The 27,439-nt window shown below is 31.2% G+C and overlaps 1 protein-coding gene and 1 long non-coding RNA gene across 3 annotated transcripts; both read left to right on the top strand.

Moving 5' to 3' along the window:
* The first annotated feature begins 1,367 nt into the window (after window positions 1-1,367).
* LOC131624695 (uncharacterized) lies at window positions 1,368-2,519 on the top strand. Of its 2 annotated transcripts, XR_009290649.1 has the most exons (4): window positions 1,368-1,657; window positions 1,859-1,968; window positions 2,112-2,200; window positions 2,392-2,519. It is a non-coding gene; the product is annotated as an uncharacterized LOC131624695 (long non-coding RNA). The 2 variants fall into 2 exon arrangements; XR_009290648.1 differs by having other exon boundaries at window positions 1,368-1,968.
* A 4,157-nt stretch (window positions 2,520-6,676) lies between these two features.
* LOC131624710 (CDPK-related kinase 5-like) lies at window positions 6,677-10,774 on the top strand. Its single transcript, XM_058895632.1, has 11 exons — window positions 6,677-7,333; window positions 7,444-7,574; window positions 7,719-7,760; window positions 7,922-8,030; window positions 8,176-8,254; window positions 8,338-8,634; window positions 8,712-8,824; window positions 9,423-9,530; window positions 9,610-9,678; window positions 9,785-9,952; window positions 10,282-10,774. The coding sequence occupies exons 1-11, from the start codon at window positions 6,818-6,820 to the stop codon at window positions 10,417-10,419; spliced, it is 1,770 nt and encodes a 589-aa protein (XP_058751615.1). The 5' UTR covers window positions 6,677-6,817; the 3' UTR covers window positions 10,420-10,774.
* Window positions 10,775-27,439: the final 16,665 nt, after the last annotated feature.

Below are 27,439 nucleotides of genomic sequence, written 5' to 3'. Positions count from 1 at the left end.
CTGTAAGCATGATCCATTTGTATACACGGGGCTCGGGACTCATACTCGAGGAGAGGTCCACTTGAGTTTATTCAAAGCTATGTAAACAGGTATTTACAAAGGGGCTTGGGACTTATACCTACATGGAGGCCCATGGTATTTTTTGGGAAGGTTTAAAGAAAACCTTCATTTTTGGTTTGTTATTCAAAGTTAAAAAAAAAAAACAGATTGAGATATGTACAAAAGGCGTACAATGAAATACCTAATTTCATGTACTGGAATGGGTATGTACAAAAGGGGCTTGGGACTTATACCTATGTGGAGGCCCGTGTTTTATTTACAAAACATGGTTGATCGTTTTATTTACAGACGCGTTGTTTGAAAAAACTGCTTGAAAGTTTGTTTTTGAAAGAGTTTTCTGTATAAAGAAAAATTGTAAAAGGAAAAAGGAGTGGGTCTTATACTCTCTAATATTCGAGACGCCCCTGTTTTATTTTCATAAAACAGGGTGGATGGTTTTGAAAATGATTTGAATGTTTTTGAAAGTGAATTGATTACTGTTGTGAAAACAGTTGATTGAGTTTTAGGCTTACCTCGAAGAATGAGAAAATTGGATTTCTGAGTTTGAGGTGTTACCGTGATCTTCAAGTGATGTGCTTGGAATAAATTAGGATCTCAACAGATATTAAGAATCCACACCAGCAGAAAAGAAACGTCGAATAAGCTCACAGCTTTCAGCAATTCCATGATCATCCAGTAATTGTTTATGGAGTTCTACAGCAAATGGAAAACCAAACAAAACAGACAAATCCAAAAGACAACAGAGAAATAATCTCGAAGTCTCGGATGAAATTAGAAAATTCAAGTGATATAATCAAATAAAAATTTAAATGATTAACTACACAAGATAATATGAAAATATCAAACTCAAATAAAAATTAATTCTAAAAGAAAAGATATTTTTGTGATTTTTTTATGAAAAGAGAAAATAATTAGAAAACATAAACTAAAATATGCATCTAATATATTTTTTGTTGTTTTTTATGAGAAGAAGAAAATAATTAGAAACATAAATAAAAATATGTATCTAAAATAAGGATTAGAAAAGAAATTAAAATCCTATATCTAATTAAAACATTAAGTCTTTTTTTATGAACAATTTTCTCAAAGAAAACTAAAAGAAAATAGTAAAAAAAAACTAATGTTTGGGCCAGAGGTGTGGAATCCGGATTGGGGGTGCAGCCCAAATATATTAATAAGCTGAATAATAATTAAAATAAAAAAGAACATGGGCCGGACCGGGTCGGGTCAGTGTGACCCGGATCCGCCTCCCCTTTAGTGAACTAACTAGGCTTTGCAAACCCTAAATGAAAGAAGCAAAGAGGCAGAGGCGCCTCTCCCCTCTCATTCACGTTTCTGGAAAAAAACCAATTTAGGAGAGCAAACTTTCTCCTCTTTCTCACGTTTCTGGAAAAACAAACTTAGGAGAACAAACCTTCTCCTCTCTCGCAACGATCAACAACAACGAAACCCTCTCGGTTTGCTCTTCTCACGGCCAACAACAACACTCAGTTTCTCTCTCAACTGGTCACTCTCGCCGTGAACAACCACAAACTACGGTTCTCCTCACTGAGCAACGAGAACGATAGCGGCCATGGAAGAAGCTTGAAGAACTCAGGTATGCTTCTTCCCAAATTTCGTTTTTGTTTTCTTTTTAATGATAGCTCAGTAATCGCTCATTCATCTTTTCCGATTGCTCACTGTGAACGAACAATTGACAACAAACTCTCTTTACCGCTCTCGGCTCTCTCTCTCTCTCTGAGTTTTCACCGAACAAACAACAACCACATCATAATCCTCTCTCTCGGTTTGCTCTCAGTTCTCTCGGATTCTCATCAAGTCGCAACAACACAAGGCCGTGGAGGAGAAACAAAGCTCATACCAACAAGAACAACTCAAGTGAACTGATTTTCAGAAATATAAAACGAGGTGTGACTTTCTTAATTTCGTTTTCCCCTTTTCTTATGATACATCAAATACAACTTATGCTTTCTGTTTTATATTTTGTTGCGACATAGTAGTGATAGCTCATGTTATTTCCTCTGTTTTTCTGGTTATATTTGTTTTAACAGGAACTAAATTTAACAGCAATAACAATTTTGAGAGCAAGAGAGGAATTGACTTACCTATGGCAAGGATAGTTCCGCCGGATTATGTTGAGGTATGCTTTTGATTTCTGCTTCTGGAAATAAAATCCACTGCAAATGTTGTTGTGACTGCTGAGTCTTTTGAACTTTTGAACATGTTGCTGAGTTGTGTTGTTCTGATTCTTTGAATTGATGTTGTGTTGATTGGAGTCTGAACCGTAGCTTGTGAATTATAGGTGTGGTGCTGAATTTTGAACTGCTGCAGGTACAATCAACGGTTAATGGAATTATGGAGAGTGAAAGAAAAGAGGCTTACCTGCGGCAAAGATGTTGAAGATTCATCTATGGAGGCTCGAAGATGGGAGCCATCGTTGAAGGTTGCTAGCAAGCAAGGTATGAAGGCCTTCCCTCTTCCTCTTTCTTTTGTATTTTGTAACTTAGAAGTTACAGAACATTGGCTGCCTTCTCCCCTCCTTTGTAACTATGGAACTTTATGAAAATTATGAAAAGAGAGAAAGCAAGAACTTAAGTTGCTTTGGTGTCATTTGTTGCAAAGGGAGAACTTCCTATTTATAGGCAAAGTTTAGGGATTTGTAAGGAATTAAGAAACTTGATTGGGAGGTTATGGTCATCTCAAGAATGAGAATAAGAATAAGAATATTCTTCATGATTGCAAGAATAAGAATATATTCCTTATGTCATTATCCAAAGATATTTCTTATGATATGAATCATGCAAGTGGAAGAAAAATCTCTCTTTGATCCCTCTTTTTTTTGTCTTGAATCATTTTGGGCTTTTGAATATTTTATTGAACTTTTTTTGCTAATCTCACCCCTTTTTGTTTCTTTTTTCATGTGACATGAGCATTCTTGATGAAAGCATGAAGAAATTTGATCTTGAAGAATGAAGACTTGAAGAATTCAAGAATTGCATTTGAAGTTTTATATTTTTCTTTGTAATCCAAATTTATTCCACTTTAGAATTGTATGAACTTGTATTCTTGAAAGTGAATAGAATTTTGGAATGATGTAATTCTTGAATTTTGGATTCATTTGTTCCATGTAAAAAACATCATTTGTAAATGCTTGAATTTCTCTTAGAATCCTTGAATGAAATTGTATGAAACTTGAATATTTCTTGAATGAATTTGAATGCAATTTCTATGTCTTGAATCAATTCTTAAATTCCTTTGAATGATCCTTTGAAGAATGTTCTTGCACCAATGAATTTTGAATTCTTGAATTTATGGTTTTAAACCATACTTGAAATAATCTTTCAACAAATGGACTAAAAGATTTTTCTTGCAATTTCGGTGAAATTTCCATGAATTGTTTCAAACTTGTATTATCTTTCAAATAATCCATAAGAAACAATTTTCCTCACCATGATGAATCCATAAGCCAAGAGTCGCGAAATAAATTCCAAACAAATCTCTTGAATCACACAAATGGCAATGACGCATAAAAAGTGGATCACATTGAATTATTAGAGGATATTGAGCCATGGTTTGAGTTGTGGCACCATGTCCTGATTAAAAAGTCAGTGGTTCAGTGAATTAGGTCAAAAACCCTAATTGTCGATCTGATGAGATTGATGACTGTAGATCTTGAATTGAGACATAATTTCCATTGGATATTGTCATAGGGATTATTTGAAGATGATTGAAACCTTTGATTGACTTCCTGGGGGTTTTTAGGGTTTCCCAAATGTGATCCCTGATTTCAGTCCCTGATAGTTCAAAACCCTGATCTGAGGATTTGTCTGATCAATCTTTGTGTAGGAGATGTTATGAGCCAATGGATTAGGTCAAAATGATGCACTTGAGGTCTTGATATCATGTCCCAAGCCATTAGGTCAAATTCTGAGCAAAAGTCAGGAGTGTGCTGTCTTCAGTCAAAACCCTAATTCAGTCGATTCAAAGCTGTTGAGCTTGTTGAAATGAATCTCTGAGGACCAAATGTTGATTATTGATGAAGATGATTCATTTGAGATGAAGGGAGAACAAAACCCTAGTTGATTGTTGCTTGTACTGATGAGTGATTTCTTGTTTAAATCCTGCTGAGTCACAAGTAACAAACACAGGCTATGCAATTTGTTAGAGATGCAAATGATGCATATGCAAATGATATGAGGTGGTATCTTAGGTCAAAAATTGGGGTATGACAATCATCATCATAAGGATCATAACCAATTCCTCTTTTTCCATTTCGACTAACACCATAGATCATTGAAGCCATCATGCTTCTATCTATGTTTTTGTTCAAGAATTTCTAAAATTCCTTATCATATTTATATATGTATGATAGTATAAGATGATGGAGGGACTTTAGAAAGAACTTCTTCAAGTTTTGAACTTTTTTTTTGTCTAAAAACTCATTTTGTTTTTCTAAATCGAAAATGTTTCCTTTTTATTCATAAACTTCTTTCTTTAGTTTTCCATATTCTTCAATTTCATATTCATGAACTTTTTTGAGGTTCTTGAATTATTGTTAAAGTTTCTGATATCTTTTTAGAGATTCAGATAAACTTAGTTCTAATTCAGCATGAGAAAGTTTAGAAAATACCTGTTCTGATTCAGACTCATTTTTGGATGAATGTTCTCCTGATGTTGTAGCCATGAATTCCATGTTAGCATGCTCCTCATCAGAGTCAGATCTTGATGCTTCAGAGTTAGAATCATCCCATATTGCCACGAGATCTTTCTTCTTGCCCTTAAAACTTTCTTTTTTGAAGTCTTCCTTTCTGGTGCTTTCTTTCTTGAGCTCTAGACGTTCATTTTTGTAGTGTTCTGGCTCCTTGCATTTGTAGTGTGTAACTTCTCTGCTTGATCTTCCTTTGTCAAATGTTTCAGGACGATCTTCTCTGTTTCTGGAACCTCAGAAATTATTTTTTCATTTCCTCCAGAGTTGTTTTACTCTTCTAGACAGAAGTGACAACTCATCTTCATCATCAGAATCTTCAAATTCTCCAGCTTGGAAGGCCTTGTTCTTTTCTGACTTATTCCTTTTTGATTTGGACCTTAGAGCCACTGATTTTCGTCTTCTCTAAGTTTCATCTTCTTCCAGCTCTATTTCATGACTCCTTATAGAACGGACCAGTTCCTCAAGAGTTATGTTCTTCAAATCCTTAGCAAGCTTTAACGCAGTTACCGTATGTCTCCATTTCTTAGGTAGACTTCTGATATCTTCTTAACATGATTTGCAGTAGTATAACCTTTGTTCAGAACCTTGAGTCCTGTGACCAAAGTTTGAAACCTTGAAAACATAGTTTTCACAATTTCTTCTCCTTCCATTTTAAAGGTCTCATATTTTTGAATTAAGGCCAATACCTTAGTTTCTTTAACTTAAGCATTTTCTTTCACGTGTCATTCTTAAAGAATCAAGAATGTCTTTTGTTGTATCTCTATTTGTAATTTTCTCATATTCATTATAGGATAGTGCATTGAAAATGATGGTTCTAGCTTTGTGATGATTTTTGAACATACATTTTTGTTCATCATTCATTTTGCTTGTGAGAATGGAAATACCAAAAACAGAAATAGGTTCTTCATAACCATCTGCGATAATCTCCCAGAGATCAATATCATAGCCTAGAAAGAAACTTTATAGTCTATATTTCCAATAGTCAAATCTTTCTCCATCAAAGACTGGAGATTTAGCATTGTAACTATCTCTTCCTAAGTGTTAACAGCGGCAGCCATTTAGAAGTTTTTTTCTCACACTAGACCTCTTTATATGGTTAGGTGTTTGATAAAAATCAATAAAGAGCCAGGTCTCTGATGTCAATTGAAGGTTGAGAAAAACACAAGAAATGTTTGAATTCAATTTTCTAAAAACTTTAATTCTTTTAAAAATTGTTTCAAGTAGTTAGTCAGATAGTTCAAAGGAAGAAGAAAAAGAACACTTTTGGTTATCTAGATTCACCTTAGAATAAACTAATTTTATCCACCCGCCAAGGTGATTTCGCTTTAGAAAATGAATTAATCCACTAATCTTAAAAGAATATAAACAACCTCCAAAAGTCTAGAAAGACACCTTAATCCTATGGTACATAGACCTATCAAGTAAAATTGAAAAAAAAAAATTATTCAGTATGAAACACAATGCAATACAAAAAATTGTATATTATGCCCTATCTAATACTATTTTATCTAGTAATTCTTATTTTGCAAATAATCGCATCCAAAATATAACACCAACACACTGTTTTTATAACTTGGAAAGTTGAAATATATTCTAAATTTTTAACAATAAATTTTTTATTTCAATTTATGTACAAACTGAATCCTTATTGGTGAGATATTGGATAGAGTATACAGAAATTTATTATTGAAATAACATCCATCATGTTTTTTTACGTCAAATATAAAAATAAAACCACCAAACGTTATGAAGGAAAAAACTCAACTTAGCTGTCTCCAATCCGTACAATAACACAAAAAATTAAAAAACGAAACTCTCGTCGTTTTCATTTATCTCTCTACTAAATTCAAACCTACGTTATCCCTATATCTCTCTCTTTCTTTAAATCATTTTCATTACCCAATTAAATTAAAAATATAAAATTAAAACAGTTTTAGAAGAATATCCATGATCAACCAACCTAACCTTAACTACCACTAATTTTCCCCATTTTTCAAATCCAAATCTTCCTCAACTCCACCTTTGACTTTAACTCATTCTTTTTTCCAAATGGGTCTCTGCACTTCAAAACCACTCTCTTCTCCCAATTCTGAAACTAACATTCCAATTCAGTTACAACAAACCACTTCTACTAATCCCAATTCTAATTCTCATTCAAATTTAGAAATTGAAAACCCTAAGAAATCACCGTTTTTCCCCTTTTACTCTCCGAGTCCAGCTCATCATTTATTTTCCGGCAAGTTTCCGAAAACTCCGGCGACTCCGGGGAGGAGATTCTTCAGACCAGCTTCTCCGGCGAAGCACATTAGGTCGCTGCTAGCTCGGCGTCATGGCTCGGTTAAGCCGAATGGCTCTAGCATATCGAAAGGGAGTGAGGGTGAAGGTGAAGGTGTTGCTCTTGATAAGAATTTCGGATTCTTGAAGAAATTTGGGAGTAAGTATGAGCTTGGTGAAGAGGTTGGTAGAGGGCACTTTGGTTATACTTGTTCTGCTGTTGTGAAGGTTAATGGTAAAGGTGATGTTAAGGGTCATCGTGTTGCTGTTAAGGTTATTCAAAAAGTTAAGGTTAGTTTGTCAAATTAATTATTCTTTATTATTTGTTTAATTCATGTGGAAATGAAATTTTTTATTTTGATTTTGTTTGTTTGTTTGTTTGGTTTTTTGAATTTTTGTAGATGACTACTGCTATTGCTATTGAGGATGTGAGAAGGGAAGTGAAAATTTTGAGAGCTTTGAATGGACATAAGAATTTGATTAAATTTTATGATGCTTATGAAGATCATGATAATGTCTATATAGTTATGGAGTAAGCTCTTATTGAATTGCTTATATGGTTTTTTGTTTTTCATCTTTGGTAATTGTTTGGTTTGTAATTCTTAATATTCTTTGTTGGCTTCTTCTATTTTGGTGAATTTTGTAACTAAATTTCTTAAGTTTTTATGCATCTAAGGTTGTGTGAAGGAGGCGAGCTTTTGGATAGAATACTGGCGAGGTATTTATTTATTTTGGAAGTGTTAATACTTTTGAATATTTAACATTTGTAGGTTGAATTTGAATTATATGATGGGATTTTTCGGTATAAATATGAGTCATGATCAAAAGAGTAAACTTATAATTGACATGTGACAATGATATACCTGGTTCATCTTTCAGAGGAGGTAAATATTCTGAGGAAGATGCAAAAGCTGTCATGACACAAATACTGAATATTGTTGCATTTTGCCATCTACAGGGTGTTGTTCATCGTGATCTTAAACCCGAGGTATTGCAATTTCATCATCCTATAGGATGGTGTTTGTTAACCTATTTAAATATGGTTATATTTTGTTTCCTTCTTGGCTCTTGATGTGTAAATATATATTTTTTATCCGGTATTAACTTTAGAAAATGGGTAATTTCTGGATCAGAACTTCTTGTTTTCAACCAAAGATGAGAACTCAGAGCTGAAGGCAATAGACTTTGGTTTGTCGGATTTTGTCAAACCGGGTATGTTTTGAGTCCATTTTTGTATGCTTCATGTCATATGATATCTTGGGTTTGGATTAAGTTGACTTTATTGCGCTTCACAGATGAACGACTTAACGATATCGTTGGTAGCGCATACTATGTTGCTCCCGAGGTTCTGCATAGAGCTTACAGTACAGAAGCTGACGTCTGGAGTATTGGCGTGATTGCTTATATTTTATTATGTGGAAGTCGTCCATTTTGGGCACGGACTGAATCTGGGATATTCCGTTCTGTATTGAAAGCTGATCCAAGTTTTGATGAACCTCCCTGGCCTTCTTTGTCCGATGATGCAAAAGATTTTGTTAAGCGATTGTTAAATAAAGATCCAAGGAAGAGAATGACTGCAGCGCAGGCATTAGGTGCGTTTCTCATCTATCGTTGGTGGGTCTTGGTGTTTCTTACATTTTGTTATGTTCCTTACTGGTGTATACTGCAGGTCACCCATGGATTAAAAGTTATAAGGATGTAAAAGTACCCCTGGATATTTTAGTGTTCAAGCTCATGAAGTCATACATGCGTTCCTCGTCTCTACGAAAGGCAGCTTTAAGGGTGTGTATATTTATTAATAGATCACTTTATAAATCTTGATATGGAATGGAAAAGAGTCTTGATGAACATTATATATGTTGGTATCTTCAGATATTTACTACTATAACGGAGCTTTATAATTTGTTTCATACTCTTTAGCTTCAATAGAGTTTGGTCATAGAATTTTTTAACCAGGCTGAGTTTGTTGTGGCATGATTAAATTGAGTAACAAACTTGTCAATTTTTGTTTAATACACTGTTTCAACTAGATAGGCTCAAATATTTTAATGGTGAAATGCTATTTGTCAGTTCAAAGTTAAAGATGGTAAAAATATTCTATATATAACCAACGGAAGTTTGGTCTAGCGGAAGAGGCAAGACTTCTTCAATGAGGCGAACCAAAGTTTGAATCCCGGATGAGAGAGGTACCACGTTTAGTGTCTGACACGCCTCAAATAAGACTATCCCAAGTGGAAAGAATCTATGGAAAACCGAAATAAAATTAGAAACCTATGTACAACAACAACATTGTTTGTTGCTAATACTTTTGTGGCTCATACTGCATCTATGCTTCCCCCGGTAACTGACTAGTATTTTATATTCTTGGGAATTGGGACAGGCTTTGTCTAAGACGTTAGCTGCCGATGAACTGAACTATTTGAAGGAGCAGTTTTCACTTTTAGAACCAAACAAAAATGGCACAATTAGCTTGGAAAATATCAAAGCGGTTGGTTTCTTTCAAACTCTTTAAATATTATATTAAGAGGATGGTGATATAATGATTCTCATTATTTTGAGCTGACCAGGCCTTAATGAAGAATGCGACGGATGCTATGAAGGAGTCCCGCATTCCTGATCTTCTGGCATCTGTAACAGTAAGTTCTTTGATTTAACTGTAGAATGCCTCTATATATATATAAATATGATCCAAATGATCGTCTTTTGCATGCATTGAATATTGATACAAATTATTTTTGACAGTTTAATGCCTTGCAATATAGAAGGATGGATTTTGATGAGTTCTGTGCAGCTGCACTTAGTGTTCATCAACTTGAAGCACTTGACCGGTGGGACCAACATGCCCGCTGCGCCTATGAAATTTTTGAAAAGAATGGAAACAGAGCTATAATGATTGAGGAACTAGCTTCGGTATGCTTGCTTTGATTCTGATGATTAGCTTATTAGTTTATGCATGCATAGCATACATGCTTTTGAAATTCTTTATGCAGATAATATTAGTATATAATATTTCTTTCAAAATGAAGATATCTAATAATTTCCATCTTCAGCCTGTCATAGTTTCCAGCATTCTTATAATCTCTGAATTAATAAAGCATTAATTTCAACATTGGAGTTGTGTATCACAATACACCATTTTTCGATTGTTTAAAAGTATATGGGTTAGTCTACGCTATATTTCTATTAGCAGTTTTGCACTATTCTAGTTTTAGTTTTTGAAAAGTGAATGTTTATATCAGGAGCTTGGCCTTGGTCCAACTGTACCTGTTCATGCTGTTCTTCATGACTGGATTAGGCACACAGATGGAAAGTTAAGCTTCCTTGGGTTCGTTAAGCTGCTGCACGGTCCATCTCGAAGTCTTGTAAAACCTCAGTAAAAAGTTCGGAAAACCAGAGTACTTAACATGCTCAGTTATACTATGATTATGACTATCAAGCCAATGAAATGCTGGTCCACACATTACATCCTATAGCATCAAAGGGTCTTTACCTTTGCTGGATTTATACTCGGCACAAATTGTACGAGGTTCTTCTGTTTCCTGTTTTATATGTTTGGAGCTCTTCTACAATTGGTACAAGAGTTAAACCTGTTCCTCCAGTTTTTTTTTTTTTTTTAAATTAATATTTTCCAGTGTAAAGGTGTTGTGTGTTAAGGTGCAGGTGATATAATATTATGTGATTGTTATTAGATGGTTAATAACTTAATATTCTAACATGTTCTGAGAAGTATCATTATTTTGTTCAAATGCAAATTCATTGAATTGCGTTTTACAGTTGAATGAAAAGAAGTTTTTAGAGCTTTATCTTTCCATGTTGTAGCTTTTGAAAATTTGGTTTTTCTTGGATGAATATCTTATTCATTTAATGGTGCTAACTGCTAACTACCATGGTGGTTGCAGAAGCAGCACGTGTGGTAGGTCTATCCTCTATTGAATATTGACTTCTGAAATGAGGTAGTTATTGACTATCTTAATAAACCTCACATGAGAGGTTTTATGATCAAATATAAAAGTGCCAAAAAGTTAAAGAAACATAAACTTGCAAAAGAACTCAATCTTACTTTGACTTAAATGTTTGAAGAGAAATTTACACTTATAGTTTATGTTTGCAAACTCACATTAGTAAGCACCAAGTGTTTTACCAAACATACTAGTAATTGATGACCACTTAATGAACTATTGAAATTACTTGATTGACCAAGGTTGGAAATCAGATCCTGGTCATTTGCTTTGACAAATACCATTGCTCCACTTATCTTTGTAACTGTGCAGCGCACTCTGGTCACCGTAGATTAAACTTAGTCCAGCTCTAGTTTGTTTAGATGAGGTAATTATATATTCTAAAATATTTAAAATTATAAACCATTCAAATATTTTTATTAAATTTCTATTACATAGGAATGATATATTAAAATTTTATTGTATGCTTAATGTGCAAGTTATACATCTTCGTCTATTTATAGTAAGTAACTAAGTAGCATCGACCAGTAAGCGAGTCTCAGATAAAGAGGGGGCGAGCATGGCCTCCGGCCCCCCCTCTCCCTCACTTCCTTCTAATACATACTTATACTAGTATATACACATAATACAATGGGGGCGAGCATGGCCTCCGGCCCCCCTCTCCCTCACTTCCTTCTAATACATACTTACACTAGTATATACACATAATACTAGTATATACACATAATACAATGTTTTTCATATATATATATATATATATATATATATATATATATATATATATATATATATATATATATATATATATATATATATATATATATATATAGGGGACGACTCAAGTGAGAACACTTGGTTATTATGAGAAATGAGAACAATGAATCACGACCATTAAATTTGATTTTAATGGACTGGATTGGTTTCTCTTTCTAAGATTCAGTCCATTAAATATTAAGGATCTTAGAAAGAGAAACCAATCCAATCCATTAAAATCAAATTTAATGGTCGTGATTTATTGTTCTCATTTCTCATAATAACCAAGTGTTCTCACTTGAGTCGTCCCCTATATATATATATATATATATATATATATATATATATATATATATATATATATATATATATATATATATATATATATATATATATATATATATATATATATATATATATATATATATATATATATATATATATATATATATATATATATATATATATATATATATATATATATATAGAGAGCATATCAAGTGATAACATTTTATAATGAGAGTTGAGAGTAATATATATCAACTATTGGATTCATTAAGAGATATAATGTTCATACATTAATGTGCCTATTAATTTCTCTCTCTTAATTAATCTAATGGTTGATATTTATTACTCTCGTTATAAAATGCTCTCACTTGATATACTCTCATATATAGGACGTATCATATGAGAATGACAATTGTATATGAGAACATGAGAATGAATCTGAATAATCAAATTTTAAAATAAATGGTCGAAATTATTTGTCAATTTATATATATATATATATATATATATATATATATATATATATATATATATATATATATATATATATATATATATATATATATATATATATATAATACTTGTCTACTTTTTTTAATATTTTTGTTGCGAGTGTAATTTGTGGTTTTCATATGTATTAATACAATATTTGTATATTATTTGTGTATCTCTAACTCATATTTAATAAGTTTTTTATATGATTTTAATTTATAGAATAACTATTATTTTATTTTGTTTAGAAAGTTTAGTTTGTAGCTATGTAGAAATCAAAAAGATAAAATTATTAATTCATTTCCATATATCACCCTCTTTTCTTATCGGCTTACATATGTAGTATGATGCAATGTTTGATGTCTTGCGTTGATAAGAGAATGATATCTTTTTAACATTAATGTTAGATATGTGGGACAATGGAGTTACGTTACGTTACTTATGTAAACCTACTATTTGTATGAGGCAGTAGTGACACGGTCCAAATCAGCCACTGATGGTGAGCATCAGATTCCCTATTTCTATCAAGGAAGAAACTTGATGCCTTTACCATGATGGCCTTCTGACGGGGAAGATGGACACATTTTGCATTGGAATTTCTGTGACAAAGGGAGAATCGAACACCTTTTAAATAAGGAAATTTCTTTACCTACCTCCCTCTTTTCTTAGTCACCTCTGGTGAAAAACCCAAAATACCCTCACTTCGGAAATGCATTTCCGAAACGCTTATTTTTTTTTCAAAATTTGTCTTATTTCGGAAGTACACTTCCGAAAATACGAAAAAAATGTGTTTTCGGATATGCATTTCCGAAAACACCCCTTTTTTGGGTTTTCGGAAATGCATTTCCGAAAACACCTTTTTTGTGTCTTCGGATATACACTTCCGAATTTTTTTTGGGAGGGGGTGTCTTCGGATATACACTTCCGAAATATTCCAAGACCAAATTGGTCTTGGAATGTTTCGGATATACACTTCCGAAAGAATTCAATAATTATTAAAAAATTAGAATCAAGGTGAATCAATACAATTAATAGGTATAAAATCAAGGTGAATCAATACAATTAATAGGTATAAAATTTCCTAAACAATTTTAAAGTTAAAAATTATTTTACTAACTTATATAAATCAAAAACATCTTAATTTCATAAGTAAATTTTGAATTATTTAAAATTAAATATAATATATAAATATAAATATAATATATATATTATAAATTAAAACACTCATTGTTTTAATTTTTATAATTATTATATAAATGTATAAATATATTTATAATTAATATATAATAATTATTATATAAATATATAATAATTTTTATAAATATATAATAATTATTATATTATTATATAAATAAATAAATATATAAATTAAAACACCCATTTTTTAAAATTATTTTTGTAAATATATAAATATATAATAATTATTATAAATATATAAATATATAAATAAAAAATTATAACTCATTTTGTAAGTGAAATTATTTTAATTATTTTAATTAAACTTATTTTAAATTTTAAAATATGAATCAAAATAGAAATATATAATAATTATTATTCATAACTCATAAATTATATTAAAATATATAATTATTATTATTCATTACTCATAAATTATATCAAATTTATGATAATTGAATTAATTAATATCCTAAAATTAATTTTTGGGGTTTTTTTAGATTTTTTTTTGTTGTTTCGGAGATGGATCTCCGAATTAGTCAAAATTCTAATTTTGGGGATTTTTTCGGAAATGCACTTCCGAAGTCTGGAAAAATTTAGAAAAAAAATATTTCGGAAATGCATTTCCGAAGCGGGGTAAAATGGGGTTTTCGCTGGGGGTGACCCCATAGGGAGGTGGGTAAAGAAAAAATTTTAAATAAAGAGTTTGGTGGCGATGTGAAAATTTGACATTCTTTAAAAATCTAGTGTCTTTAATATCTACTCTCTCCGTTATACAATGAGTGACTCAGCACACCATTTTACACAGATTAAAAAAAATGTATAAAAATAATAGAGAAAATATTATTTTTACTATGGTACCCTTATCATATATTGAAAATGGTGAAATTTTAATTAATTAAATGGTAATATTAGAAAAGTATATTGGAAATTAAAATGTGTCATTCATTTTGGGACATCATTCTAAATAAGTCACTCATTATGGGACGGAAGGAGTATTGTGTTTTTCTTATCATCTTTTGTATCTAATCAATTCAGTTTTACACCAATTGATGGTATACACACAGTGTAACATATGATATTTTGAATATTTACAAAAGACAAAGGAGTGATAAGAATTAATTTTTTGATGTGAAACTTACACATCTTCATTTAATTATAGTACATTGTTGGAACAAATTTGCTGTTTCTTAAGAGATAAGAATGAAGAAGAAGAAAAATTATTGAATAAGTTAGAATGAGCTGTTTATTACTCCCTCCGTTCCTTTTTAAGTGTCGTTTTAGGAGATTTTTTTTGTTCCTATTTAAGTGTCGTTTTATAATTTAATGTTATAATTTGTCAATTATACCCTTATTTTTTCAATAACTTCACCTCACATTTTTCAATTAGTTATTGAAAAGAGAGAATGTATAATTGAATTTATTTAGAAAGAGAAAAATAAATAAGGGTATAATAGAAAAAGTAGCTCTAATAATCCACTATCTTGGTTGGAGAGCTTTATGCTAGAATGACACTTAAAAAGAAACGGAGGGAGTACTTGTTTGGAACAACATTACATTTGATTGAACTATATATATATATATATATATATATATATATATATATATATATATATATATATATATATATATATATATATATATATATATATATATATATATATATATATATATATATGTATGTCTCCTCCAAAGTCGCAAACATAGTTTAAGAGAACATTGATTGCGTTAAAATCACCCACGTTTTCAATATTAATATATCCTATGATATAATGTGCGTTTTATGTGTGAACTTTAAGTGTTAGACTTTAACACTGTTTTATGACAAGCTTAATCAGGAGATGCCAAGAAACGAAGATATTATTTTCAAGTTGTGTTTATGATATGATTCAAGCTTAAAATGGTGAACAAAGTGGGCACTAGGTAGAGGAGCCTTTTACGTAGGTGCTATAGGATTCAGCTGGGACCATCTTTTTTTGGGCGTGGTTGCTAGCTCTCTCCAATGCAGCAACCACATGAAGACCCCAAGGGTCATATTCCTTTTAAAACCGAAAAAGAAAAAGAAAGCGAAGGGTTGAGAATCCCATCCATTCCTTTGATGGAATAAAAATAAGAGAACTTTTTATAAATAGTTAGTTATGAAGAATAATGCGATATCCATTAGTTGAATACAAAGTGTAAGTTTACTTCTAGGTTTGGTGAAAATAATTTTCTTTTGATAGTAATTTAAATATAATTTTTTTTTGCTTTAAATTTATTTGGATGCATTCACATAAGCATGACTTTTTGTTGATGATTAAAGGCTATCTTTGCCAAGTCTTATTTTGAGATTATACTTTATCGTTTATAAGCTCGTATAATAATAAAAATCTGTTTGGTAACCGTCTTTTCATCACGAATTTATAATTTATTTTATTTAACTTATAATTTATTGTTCAGACGCTATTTTAAATAGTTTTTTATTTTATAATTTATAGCTTATCATTTTTTCTTCCATTATTATCTTTATAAATTTTAATTATTTTAAATATATTTAATTATTAATTAAGAAATATCTTTTTATGTCATTTTATATTTATCAGCTAATTAAACCGTTAATTTTACCAAACACTTTAATTAGCTTATCAGCTATCAGTCATCAGTTATAAGCTATAAGCTATCTGCCATCAGCCATAAACTATAAACTATAAACTATTAACTAACTTATCACTCAACCGCTAATTTTACCAATCAGAACCTAAATATGTAATTGATTTTGCAAATATATTGTTTTTTAAAATTTTAATCTCTTAATTTTATTTGTTTGATCTCAATCTTTGATAATATTTCTTATTTTATTTTTTATCTTTTTCTGTTGTGATCCTGCAAAATTATGTAATGGTATAGAATATTTGATTTTAATTTTTGAAATATATATAATATAAGAAAATTTGTTGTTTTGGAATTCACCATAATACTCTTTGGTTATCTTAGTCTAAACTAATAATTTTGGGGTAAATAATGTCTTTTATTTGTTTCTTCCAACCAAAAGTCTTTTTCTGATGACCCTATTTACTTTTTGCAACCCATTCCCCCACGACTGATTTTTTTCTGAACCAAAACCTGCTTTGCAAAACACACGCAAAGTCTTTTCTCTCTCATTCGAACCCCCCTCTCTCTTCACATTCCTCATTCTTTTTTTTTGAAGTTGTCTCTTCCTCTTCTTTCTTCATGTTCTTCTTCTGCTATTTTGATTCTTTCTGCTAACATAGTTTACGAATATACTTTATGACGTGCGGTGTGTGGTTTTAAGGCGGGGTAGCAGATTTGTGGTGAAGGCGACCTATTTCTGGTGGCGAGGGTGATGGTGGACGAATCATATGAGTCAAGCGATAAACCAGTTTGCGGAACACTTGTTTCGATTTCAAGATAAAAAATTAATATTTTCTTTTGGGTTGTTGATTCGATTTCAAGCAAAGAAGATGGAGATCTGTTTGTGGTTTGAGGTTTTGTTTCATGCGAAGAGTTTATGGCGGCGAATCTAGAGTTTTCGGTGATTTCACAGCGGTGTGCGATTTAGGGTTTTTGTTATGTCATATTTTGGAATGTCATGTTTTAATTTTAGGGTTTTATTGTTACAAACTTTAGCATCTTCCTTGTGTAACAATTGTGCCATTTCTTAGTGAAAAAGAAATAACAAAAGTTGGTTACATACTTATGCATAAGATTTGTATTTATGCAGGTTGGCATTTTTGGCAAAGGTTGGTTATTTATCATGGTTGATGTTCTGAATGTGGATCATCATATAGTTGGATATGTATAAACTAGTTTACTTTAATTTCTACTTTGTTTAGATTCAACTTTTGCTCTATTTTACCATGGTTGATGTTCTTAATGAAACTACAATAACTTTTATACCTTTGGTTTTATTTCAGGGCACTGATATACATAGTAGAGTACCAACTTCTTTTAAATAAGAGAGGGTGGTCAATCATAAAGTTGAGCACTAATATAAGTGTTTACGTGACTCAAATGCTAACAGAAGTGTTTAGGCGAGTAGGTAAGGTCAAATAATTTTTTATAAGTCAATCGAAATGTAACCTAATCTCTTGATTTTTAGTATAAGGAGCTAAAATTTGAAGCCTTTCACATATATGATATTGATCCTGAGACATGTTTGGAAAATTGTTAAGGTGCACAACTAGTGGATCAAACAACTCTTCTAGATGGAACACAACAAATATTTGAAGCGTCAACCGATATTGCGGATGGTTTGCAAGAAGACCTAGCATGGAAATCATATATTTTATTGCGTAATACAAATGCCATTGTTGCGGTACGTCACATAGATTATCATTATTTATTTATGATTGTTGTTGTTGATTTTAACAAACCATTTATTCTCTCAATCAACTAAGCACCCTATTTTGCTACTCTTAACTTTGTATTCATTTACCTTATATTCTCGAATAGTTTGAATGTGTTCGGCTCATTTTGATTCAAGGAAAAATATGTGCAAAGGGCTACTGGAACGTAGTCGATAATTCATCGAAAGAAATTCTTCTTGGACAGGTTAGGAACAAAATTGAAAATGCAGGCCTCAATAAATTGAAGGAGACCCTATATTTTCCACAAGATGCAGGTATCAAACTGTATGAAGTTTTGTTTCTTTTCCCTTGAAAGGTATTTGACAAATTTTTTAAAGTTATGTTGCATTCTTTATCGTATTAGACAAATCCACCCCTTATTAACATGACTTGTGCTTCACTTCAAACATTCTTTTGTACCTTTTTTCTATTAGCATTGGCTTGTACCTTAGTTCAAATAATTTGAATTTTTATTGAATGTTTCAGATTCTGAATTTCAAGATCTTGTACCTAAAGGGGCTCGCTCTCTTCTGGTGCAGCCAATATTACAAGTTTCTACGGAGAGTGCTACCGATTCGTAAACACCGGCAGGATTTATTCTGTTGGTATCGACCACGAGATATGGATTTAGCGTCAAAGACAGAGCCTGGATTGCAGATGTGGCCAAGAAGCTTAAAGGTAAATAGCATTATCAAGTTGTGAATGGTTTTTCATTTTGATGTTTCGGTTAATATATTTGAAATTCTGTTATGATAATCTATTGTAAATAGCACATGTTCAAATCATTTTATCCCTATAATCATGGAATTTGGTTGCACACACTTTATTATTAACCTCTGTCATGTGTGTTTTAAGCCAAACTTCAATTCGATTAGAAAGATGCACTTGCAAAATCATGTAAAATGAAACTGTCCATATTTAGTATCTGACATTTGATCAAATAGAATTACCTCCCATGGAAAAACCTGTAAAAAATTTGAGAAAATACACGTGACTGACCATAACCCGTACGTATGTACGGGTTTGTTACTAGTTATCAATATTGACATAAAAACTAAAATCAAATCTCATACATATTAAAATTGTCAGTTTTAAATTAAACTTCTAAAACTAAATAACTAAAACTAAATAAAACTAAAAATGAATTAAAAAATATTTATAAAGATTAAAATTAGAGTTAAATATACAAAACCTTCTTTAATATAGACGAAATTCGCTTTTCCCCTATAATTTTTTTTAAATGTCCCCCTTAAATATAAAAATACTATGTCTTTTGTCCCTTAAGTGTAAAGTTTACCCCTGTAATATGTAATATTTTTTTGTTTGATTTTCCCCCTAGATTTGGTGTTAAATTTGCACGCTTAGGGGGTAATTTAAAATATATATATATATATATATATATATATTACAAGGAAAAAACTAAAAAAAAAAATTACCAGGCGAATAAAGAGAATTTCGCATATATTACAGGGGTGAAAAATGGTATTAACCCTTAAAATTAAACAAAAATATATAAAGGATTTGTTTGGTAAAAATAGCAGTTGGCTGATAAGCTAGTTGATGGCTGATAACTGATAGCTTATAGCTTATGGCTGATGTTTAAATTAATAGTTAATAAGCTAATTGAAATGTTTGGTAAAATTAACGGTTCAAGTTCAAGTAACTTATAAATGTAAAGTGACATAAAATATATTTAATACATAATTATTTTATTTTAAATTAAAATAAATTATAAAAAATAAAAAATGAGTTTTTACTAATATAATAAGGATAAAAAAAACTATAAGCTAAAACGCTATTTGATATATCTAAAAAATAAGCTATAAACTAACAAAATAAGTTATAAGTTCGAGATGAAAAGACTGTTACCAAACAAATCTAAATTGTCATACGAGTTTATCAGCTATAAACTATAAGCTCGCTCAAAATAGTGTCTTAATTAACAAACAGAATCAAAAACTAAAAATGGTACGTTTCCTCAAACTAAATAAATATTTAAGTTTTTGTGATTTAATGTTACTTAGACATTTTATATCAATAATTATATGGGTAAGTATCAAAAATAATTTCAACATGAATATTACTAAATGACAGAATTGGTTCTACTTCAACATGAAAGCTACAAATAGTTTCTTCTAGATCAGAATTGATTCTAGAACCAAATTTGATATTCTTAAAATATAAACCAAACATAAAAAATATGGTCAAACAATGTTTGTTACACAGTGAATAGTTAGTTATAAATTTGCATAGTTAGTTATAGTTTCTCACTTCTATTTAGAGTTATATATAAAGGCAATGTCAATTGATATTTTGTATAACAAGACTCATTTTCATTCTTAAATAATGAAGAATTTATATTCATATGGAAAACAATTGTTTTTTTTGTTTTAATTCTCCGCCAACTACGGAAATCCATATTACATGCTTTGGAACGAATCTGTTGTTCTAATTTTGTTTCTCTTTCTTTGGATAACAAGAACTATCATATTTTGGCTAGTTTCATGCATTAATGACAATTTCATTAATAGTTCTGACCTTGCAAAGCCTTGAGATGTTGAATATTGGGAGGGATGCTTAGATTTGATAGTCATTGGAGATTGGCAAGCTTTGATCAAGTGTACTAATAAGGTGTGGCCATCTCAAGGTTCTAAAGTTATAGAATCTTTTTCATGGACAACTAAATTAAAGGAATAATATTAGTGGATCTAGTTGTCAGTATTATCTGAAATAAATCGGGCCTTGTTCGACCTTGATCTGGTATGGTGTTATGGGGTGACCACTCTATGGTCTCAAGGTTCTAAGTTGTTCTCCAGATAGAAATATTTATCATTGCATTATTGCATACTTTTATTGGACTCTACTGTAATTTTTTGAACATTTTCCATGCATAGTACTTTTCTCTTAGCTTGTTTACAAACTTTGGATAGTGTACTTACTAAAAGCATAATGTGACAAACCTTAGCAATTAAAGGATGTCAGAGGCTTTAGGATAAATGCATCACTCTTGTAGCCTCTTGTGGTCTCTTACGAATATACCAATATATATTTTTTTTTAATAGAGTGGTATCCTTTCTTCCGTGCCGACTAATCCACCCGAGAGGAATTTTTTAAACTCCCCCACGTAGCCTCCGAAAGTTGGCCCTGGGCTCCTTCGAACTCAGCCAAACTCCACCGCTAGACCAACCCTCTCGGGTTTATACCAATATATATAAATCGGGCTCAAGTGATTTTACTAAGTAATTTTAGGATTTAGCCTCATCTCTACTTTATCTCGATCTGCACGTCATATCTTCAGTTACATTTATCCAAGTGGAGTGTGTCCCCGTCCATTAGAAATCTAAGAAAAAGATATATTACTCTCACGTGGAATCCTAAGCAGGGCAAACGACTTCATATTTGAGCCAATTATTTCTAATTAATCTATTATCTTAATAACCCTAATTTTGTAATACCTTGGATTTATAAACAAAACTACTGTAGCAGTTAGACTCCTACCTTAATTTTTTTATTTTTCATTCAAAATATTCGGTGTAAACATATAATGGAAGGCTAAAAGTCAGAAGCTGATTCATTAATTTTAAATTGTTTGTTGAGATAATGAAATTCGCTTTTTAATATTAATTAAGTTATATGATTATATTTCTTTTCTTCCAAACCCGTTGTCCTCGAAACATGACTACAATTGCTGGTGAATAATTAAAATTTGTATTTACTTTTAATCTGATTTGAGTAATCAATTGATGAATCAACCTAAAATAAGATATTTGATTTAATTTGTACAATTGTTAATTTTAATTCGAATATACAATAGGATGTATAACATTTGTTGTAAATTTGAAACGATTATGTTTTTTTTTTTTAAAACTATTGTGCTAAAATTAGAATCGATCTCTATTGCTTCCTCAGTTTGAATTTATGAGGCTAACCACATGTTGATCAATTAGGTTTATCCTCTAACATTAATAAAATCAAACAACTGAATATCTTTTGGAACTTGTAATATATCACACTAAAATTGCCATACTAAGATAATCAATTATGTTAATTCAATTGTTACTGCAATGGATTGGGACTTAATACAGGAGTACACCCCTCGTAGTATACAAGCAAGCAAACAACAAGATTAATAAGTGAGGACACGTTACTGTAATTACACTTTTGAGATGTGATTAATAGGGTCCATTACAGTTAAGCCTGAAATGATATGTTTGAATAACATAACCAATCATCATATGGTTACATGAACTATAAATACTCCAAAAGCATTAATCACCATTCACCAATCAAGTAACAGACCAATTGGCACCCACTATTTGATGTGGTGGAACCTCCTTTCTAGTCACGAACTTATTCCGAGTAGCTGTCAGGGCACAGCTGCAATGCAAGAAGCTCCAAACAACATGCATGTATGACGGCTACTCCAATAAATATCAACAACTTGGTTGCTTTTTGACCCCACAGCCTTTCTCCATTTTCCATTCGGACGAAATGATTGAAGAGAAAAAGGAAAGAATAATTATTATGAGGTTTAAGAGACGCTTCCACTTTTCTTGGTCACCTCTAGTGAAAAATTTAAAATACCCTCACTTCGGAAATGCATTTTCGAAACGCTTTTTTTTTTTCAAAATTTGTCTTATTTCGGAAATGCACTTCCGAAAACACGAAAAAAAGGTGTTTTCGGAGATTCATTTCCGAAAACTCCCTTTTTGGGTTTTCGGAGATGCATTTCCGAAAACACTTTTTTTGGGAGGGGGTGTCTTCGGATATGCATATCCGAAATATTCCAAGACCAAATTGGTCTTGGAATGTTTCGGATATACACTTCCGAATGAATTTAATAATTATTAAAAAATTAAAATCAAGGTGAATCAATACAATTAATAGGTATAAAATCAAGGTGAATCAATAAAATGAACGTGAATCAATAAAATCAAGGTGAATCAAAATTTCCTAAACAATTTTAAAGTGAAAAATTATTTTACTAACTTATATAAATCAAAAACATTTTAATTTTAATTTCATAAGTAAATTTTGAATTATATAGAATTAAATATAAAATTTATTCATTAAATAAAATTAAGACAAAATCTTTTTTTAATTTTTTTAAACTAAATAAAAAATTATAACTCATTTTTAATTATGAATCAGAATAGAAATATATAAATATATAATAATAATTATTAATTTTGTAAGTGAAATATATAAATATATAATATATAAATATATAATAATTATTATAAAAATATATAAATATATAATAATTATTATAAATTAAAATACTCATTTTTATAATTTTTATAATTATTATATAAATATATTTATAATTAATATATAATAATTATTATATAAATATATAAATATATAATAATTTTTATAAATATATAATAATTATTATAATTATTATATAAATATATAAATTAAAAGACTCAGTTTTTTAATTTTTTTTGTAAATACAAAATAATTATTATAAATATATAAATATATAAATAAAAAATTATAACTCATTTTGTAAGTGAAATTATTTTAATTTTTTTAATTAAAATTATTTTAAATTTTAAAATATGAATTATATCAAAATATATAATTATTATTCATTACTCATAAATTATATCAAATTTATGATATATGAATTAATTAATATCCTAAAATTAATTTTTGGGATTTTTAGATTTTTTTTTGTTTTTCAGAAATGCATCTCCGAATTAATCAAAATTCCAAATTTTGGGGTTTTTTCGGAAATGCACTTCCGAAATCTTGAAAAATTTAGAAAAAAAAAATATTTCGGAAATGCATTTCCGAAGCAGGGTAAAATGGGTTTTTCGCTGGGGGTGACCCCATATGGAGGTGGGTAAAGAAAAAATCAAAAATAATAGTAGTCGATATAAAGATAAATCCGCGGAAATATTCTTGAAAATACTTATTCAATAACCTTTCTCATGTAGTGGGTGACTTTTCTGTTTAATAATTTTGATCCCTTTTTTTGATTAGAAGTTCATTTGCTTATATAGTGATTCTACTACCTTGATTAAGAGGTTTGAAAGACACGTTTTAATTTTAGACATGTTAATCATAATGATCATAAACACGAATATCTCCTCATTATGAGGTTTAAGAGACGTGTTTTCATAGTTATAAAAAAAATACTCATAAAAAAATGTTGGAGATATCTCGGTCTTGGGCGGGTTTTACCACTTCTCATAGCCTTTAGTTGTACATTATCCTGCCAAGATCAAAGACGCTCATTCTCGGACAGTTATACTCGAAGGATAAAGCGCTTAAGGGCGATGTCATCATGACTGCCAATATCTGAGAAACGTTATTTGGGAAGTACACACTCCCTAAAACGTAAGGTTCAGAGGGTTGAAACGCTCAAGGGCGATGACATCTTGATTGTCGATACCAGAGATGTAACATTCAAGAAGTACACAGTCCCCCAAGCGTGAGGTCTGAAGGGAAGAAGCGCTTAAGGACATGCCATCTGAAAGCTTAAGATGGAATTTAACATCTTAGTGTTAGAACAAGATTTGTTGCTACACTTCATCTCTAAGTTTTGATGATAACAACATGTATATTTTATATGTAAACAATTTTGTTTCTAATGTTTTCTTGAGTGTGCAGATCAGAAAGCTCTGTATGATTCAGGATTGTTGTCTAAAGAATCATCAGAAATGTTATCGTCAGAAAGACTACTCTCTTTCATCTCTGTAGGTACATCAGTAATTCTATGGAATGTTGAACGTCATTCAGAAAGAGGATCTCTAGTATATTTCTCAACAAGTTGCTGCTTCAGAAGTCTCAAGTGTCTCCAAAAGAAACAAGGTCTACAAGATGTTGTTGCTCCAGATCAGAATGAAAGTCTACATCGGATGCAAGTTGTAACTTCAAGATCGGATGTCAAAGATATGTTCGTCAAAAGAGTTATTGCTCATTACTCTGAAGACATAGTCAAAGATCAGCTGCAGGGATCAAATCAGAAATACAGTAGTTGTTTTGACTTTGTTCAGATATCAAGATGTGTTCCTCAAATATGTTGTTGCACTATTATCTAAAGACATTAATCTTTTTAGAAAGGACTCTAACACTATTGCTTGTATTGCTCGTGTTATCTCACTCTCAAATCAGTTGTCTATTTAGATACATATTTGATCTAGGAAGTTCTGTGTCGTACTTCAGAAAGGTTGCTGTCATTATTTCTGAAAAACAAAGTTCTGCTTCTAATTGGTTCTGATGTTCTTATGCTATCCCAACAAAGTAGTTTCTGAACTACTCATCAGATACATCATCAGAAGAAAAAAGAAAAGAAAGTGATATCTTCCAAGCTTACTACTTCAGAATCAGAAGTACATCATTTGGAGATAAGATCAAGAACTCACACTTATCAAGACGTTAGTACTATTCAAAAAGTTGTTTTCCACGCCATCACGTCAAAGATACAAGCTACAGGCTAAGGAAGTAACGTGTTCTAATATCCAACATCTACACTTTTATCCTCTCAAGGTCTCTTTCTCTGAAGACTATAAATGAAGATCATGACTTCAGAAGAAAAGTTGTTGGAAAGTGAAAAGCCAAAAGATGTTGGAAGCTAACCAAGCCAAAGCTAAGGATTGCTACTACAAGAGCCGAAGATGTTTTTAGTGCAAATTCCAAAAGCTGAAGAGGTTGTCCGTCGCAAATGCTAAAGCCGCAATGCTACATCAACGCGAAGAAGTCGAAGCTCAATAAAAGCAAAGCATAAACTATTGCAACGTTATGAAGCTGAAGCTGAAGAGGACAAAGAAAGAAGAGAAGAAGATTACTACAAGATGAACTCAACAATTTATCATAAACATCTTTGTAGAATCTTGTAAAAGCAAGGAGTTGTTGCTCATATCTTGCTCAACACTTTTGTGTTGTTTGTACTTAAATCTTGTGTAATATGCTTTTAAGAAGAAATCTTGTAAACACAACTAATAATCAATTTCTATTGATTGTTTCTTTGAGTGACTAGTCTTAGTCTGCATACTCAAGAAGACGGTGACAGTTTGCCATTATGGGAAATCTTCTTTAAGGGGCCAGTTGGGTCAAAAATCTTTAAAAAGTCATTGATCCTTCTATCTCTTAGGGGACTAGTTGGGTCAAAATCTTAAGGGATCACTAATAGAATTAATTAATGTTTGATTGTTAGTCATTGGTAGTTGGCCAGTGCAATTGTAATCAATTCTATGATTAATGGATTAAGTCATTTTCTAAGGCAAAATCACCTTGGCGAGTGGACAAGACAAACCTTTTCTAAGGGGAACCAGGATAAATGACTATGTCATCTTTCTCTTTATTTCATATGCTAATGTTTATCTAAACGGTTATTTTTCTAAGAAGGGAAAAGTTTTGATAACCCAATTCAAACCCCTCTTTTCTTGTGTTTTTCTCCACCTTCACTGAGAAGTACACAATCCACCAAGCATAAGGCCTAAAGAGGCGAGGCACTTAATGTGTTTCTCATCGTCGATATCAAGGATGTACACAATCCCCCAAATGTGAGACCTGAACGGGTGAAACGCTTAAGGGTAAATTTTTTGGCATGTTTCTTAATTCTCCTTCATTTCTCACCTTAAGTGAGTGTTGGTCGGGATAAAGGTTGAGGTGTATTCTCTAATCCACATTTCTTTCTCACTTTAAGTGAGTGTTTGTCGAGATAAAGGTCGAGATATATTCGCCAATCCTCCTTTTTTTTTCATGTCTTAATTAAGTGTTGACACATAATGGTTTAATGTAGTTTCCTGAGCTTCCATGCCTTTGGAAGTGTCATAATGACTCATGACTACTTTGGAAGGGGTTCCTACTTAAAAAAATTTAAATAGTGCCTTTCATTCTTTCTAATTCTTCATTCTTTAGCATGCATTTTGTGCTTCACCTTTCTCTATGTTTCCCAACCCCGATTTCCTTTTATCTTCCATCCTTCATTTTCCAACCCTTCATCCTGGTAAGGTTATATTTTTTTCATTTACTTCTTATATTCCTTCCTTGTTATATTTAAATTGTTCTGATTCGTGAGCATGATGAGAACAGAAGGATTATTCCACCTAAAACTGTTGCAAATAAACATTTATTGTGGAAACAAGGTGTGGAAGCATCCAGACGCACCACCAGGAGAATAGATTGGGAATTTATGGAGAAGGATGTATTCAATGTGGTTTTTGATAGCGATTTTGTGAATAGTGACACTGACTCTGTGTCTTCTTCCTTAGATTCAGTTAAAATTGTTATGGAAATTCCTTGTGGCTCTTCTAATAACATGGACTAGAGTTACAACTCAGTGTGTCTCAATGATCCTTGGGTGGCCAACTTCTGAGAACAACTAGAGTTGTCCAACACTAGCGTCGAGGCCAACAATATTTTGAAGC

The sequence above is a fragment of the Vicia villosa genome, unplaced genomic scaffold, assembly GCF_029867415.1.
Source record: "Vicia villosa cultivar HV-30 ecotype Madison, WI unplaced genomic scaffold, Vvil1.0 ctg.000148F_1_1, whole genome shotgun sequence".
NCBI classification, from domain to species: Eukaryota; Viridiplantae; Streptophyta; class Magnoliopsida; order Fabales; family Fabaceae; genus Vicia; species Vicia villosa.
The sequence above is the reverse complement of the archived record's forward strand: the minus strand, read 5'-3'. Positions and strand labels throughout refer to the sequence as shown.

Coding starts and splice junctions, on each gene's coding strand:
- LOC131624710 (XM_058895632.1), top strand. CDS start 6,818: ATGGGTCTCTGCACTTCAAAACCACTCTCTTCTCCCAATTCTGAAACT. Junction 7,334..7,443: donor AGGTTATTCAAAAAGTTAAG/GTTAGTTTGTCA, acceptor GAATTTTTGTAG/ATGACTACTGCTATTGCTAT. Junction 9,953..10,281: donor TGATTGAGGAACTAGCTTCG/GTATGCTTGCTT, acceptor TGTTTATATCAG/GAGCTTGGCCTTGGTCCAAC.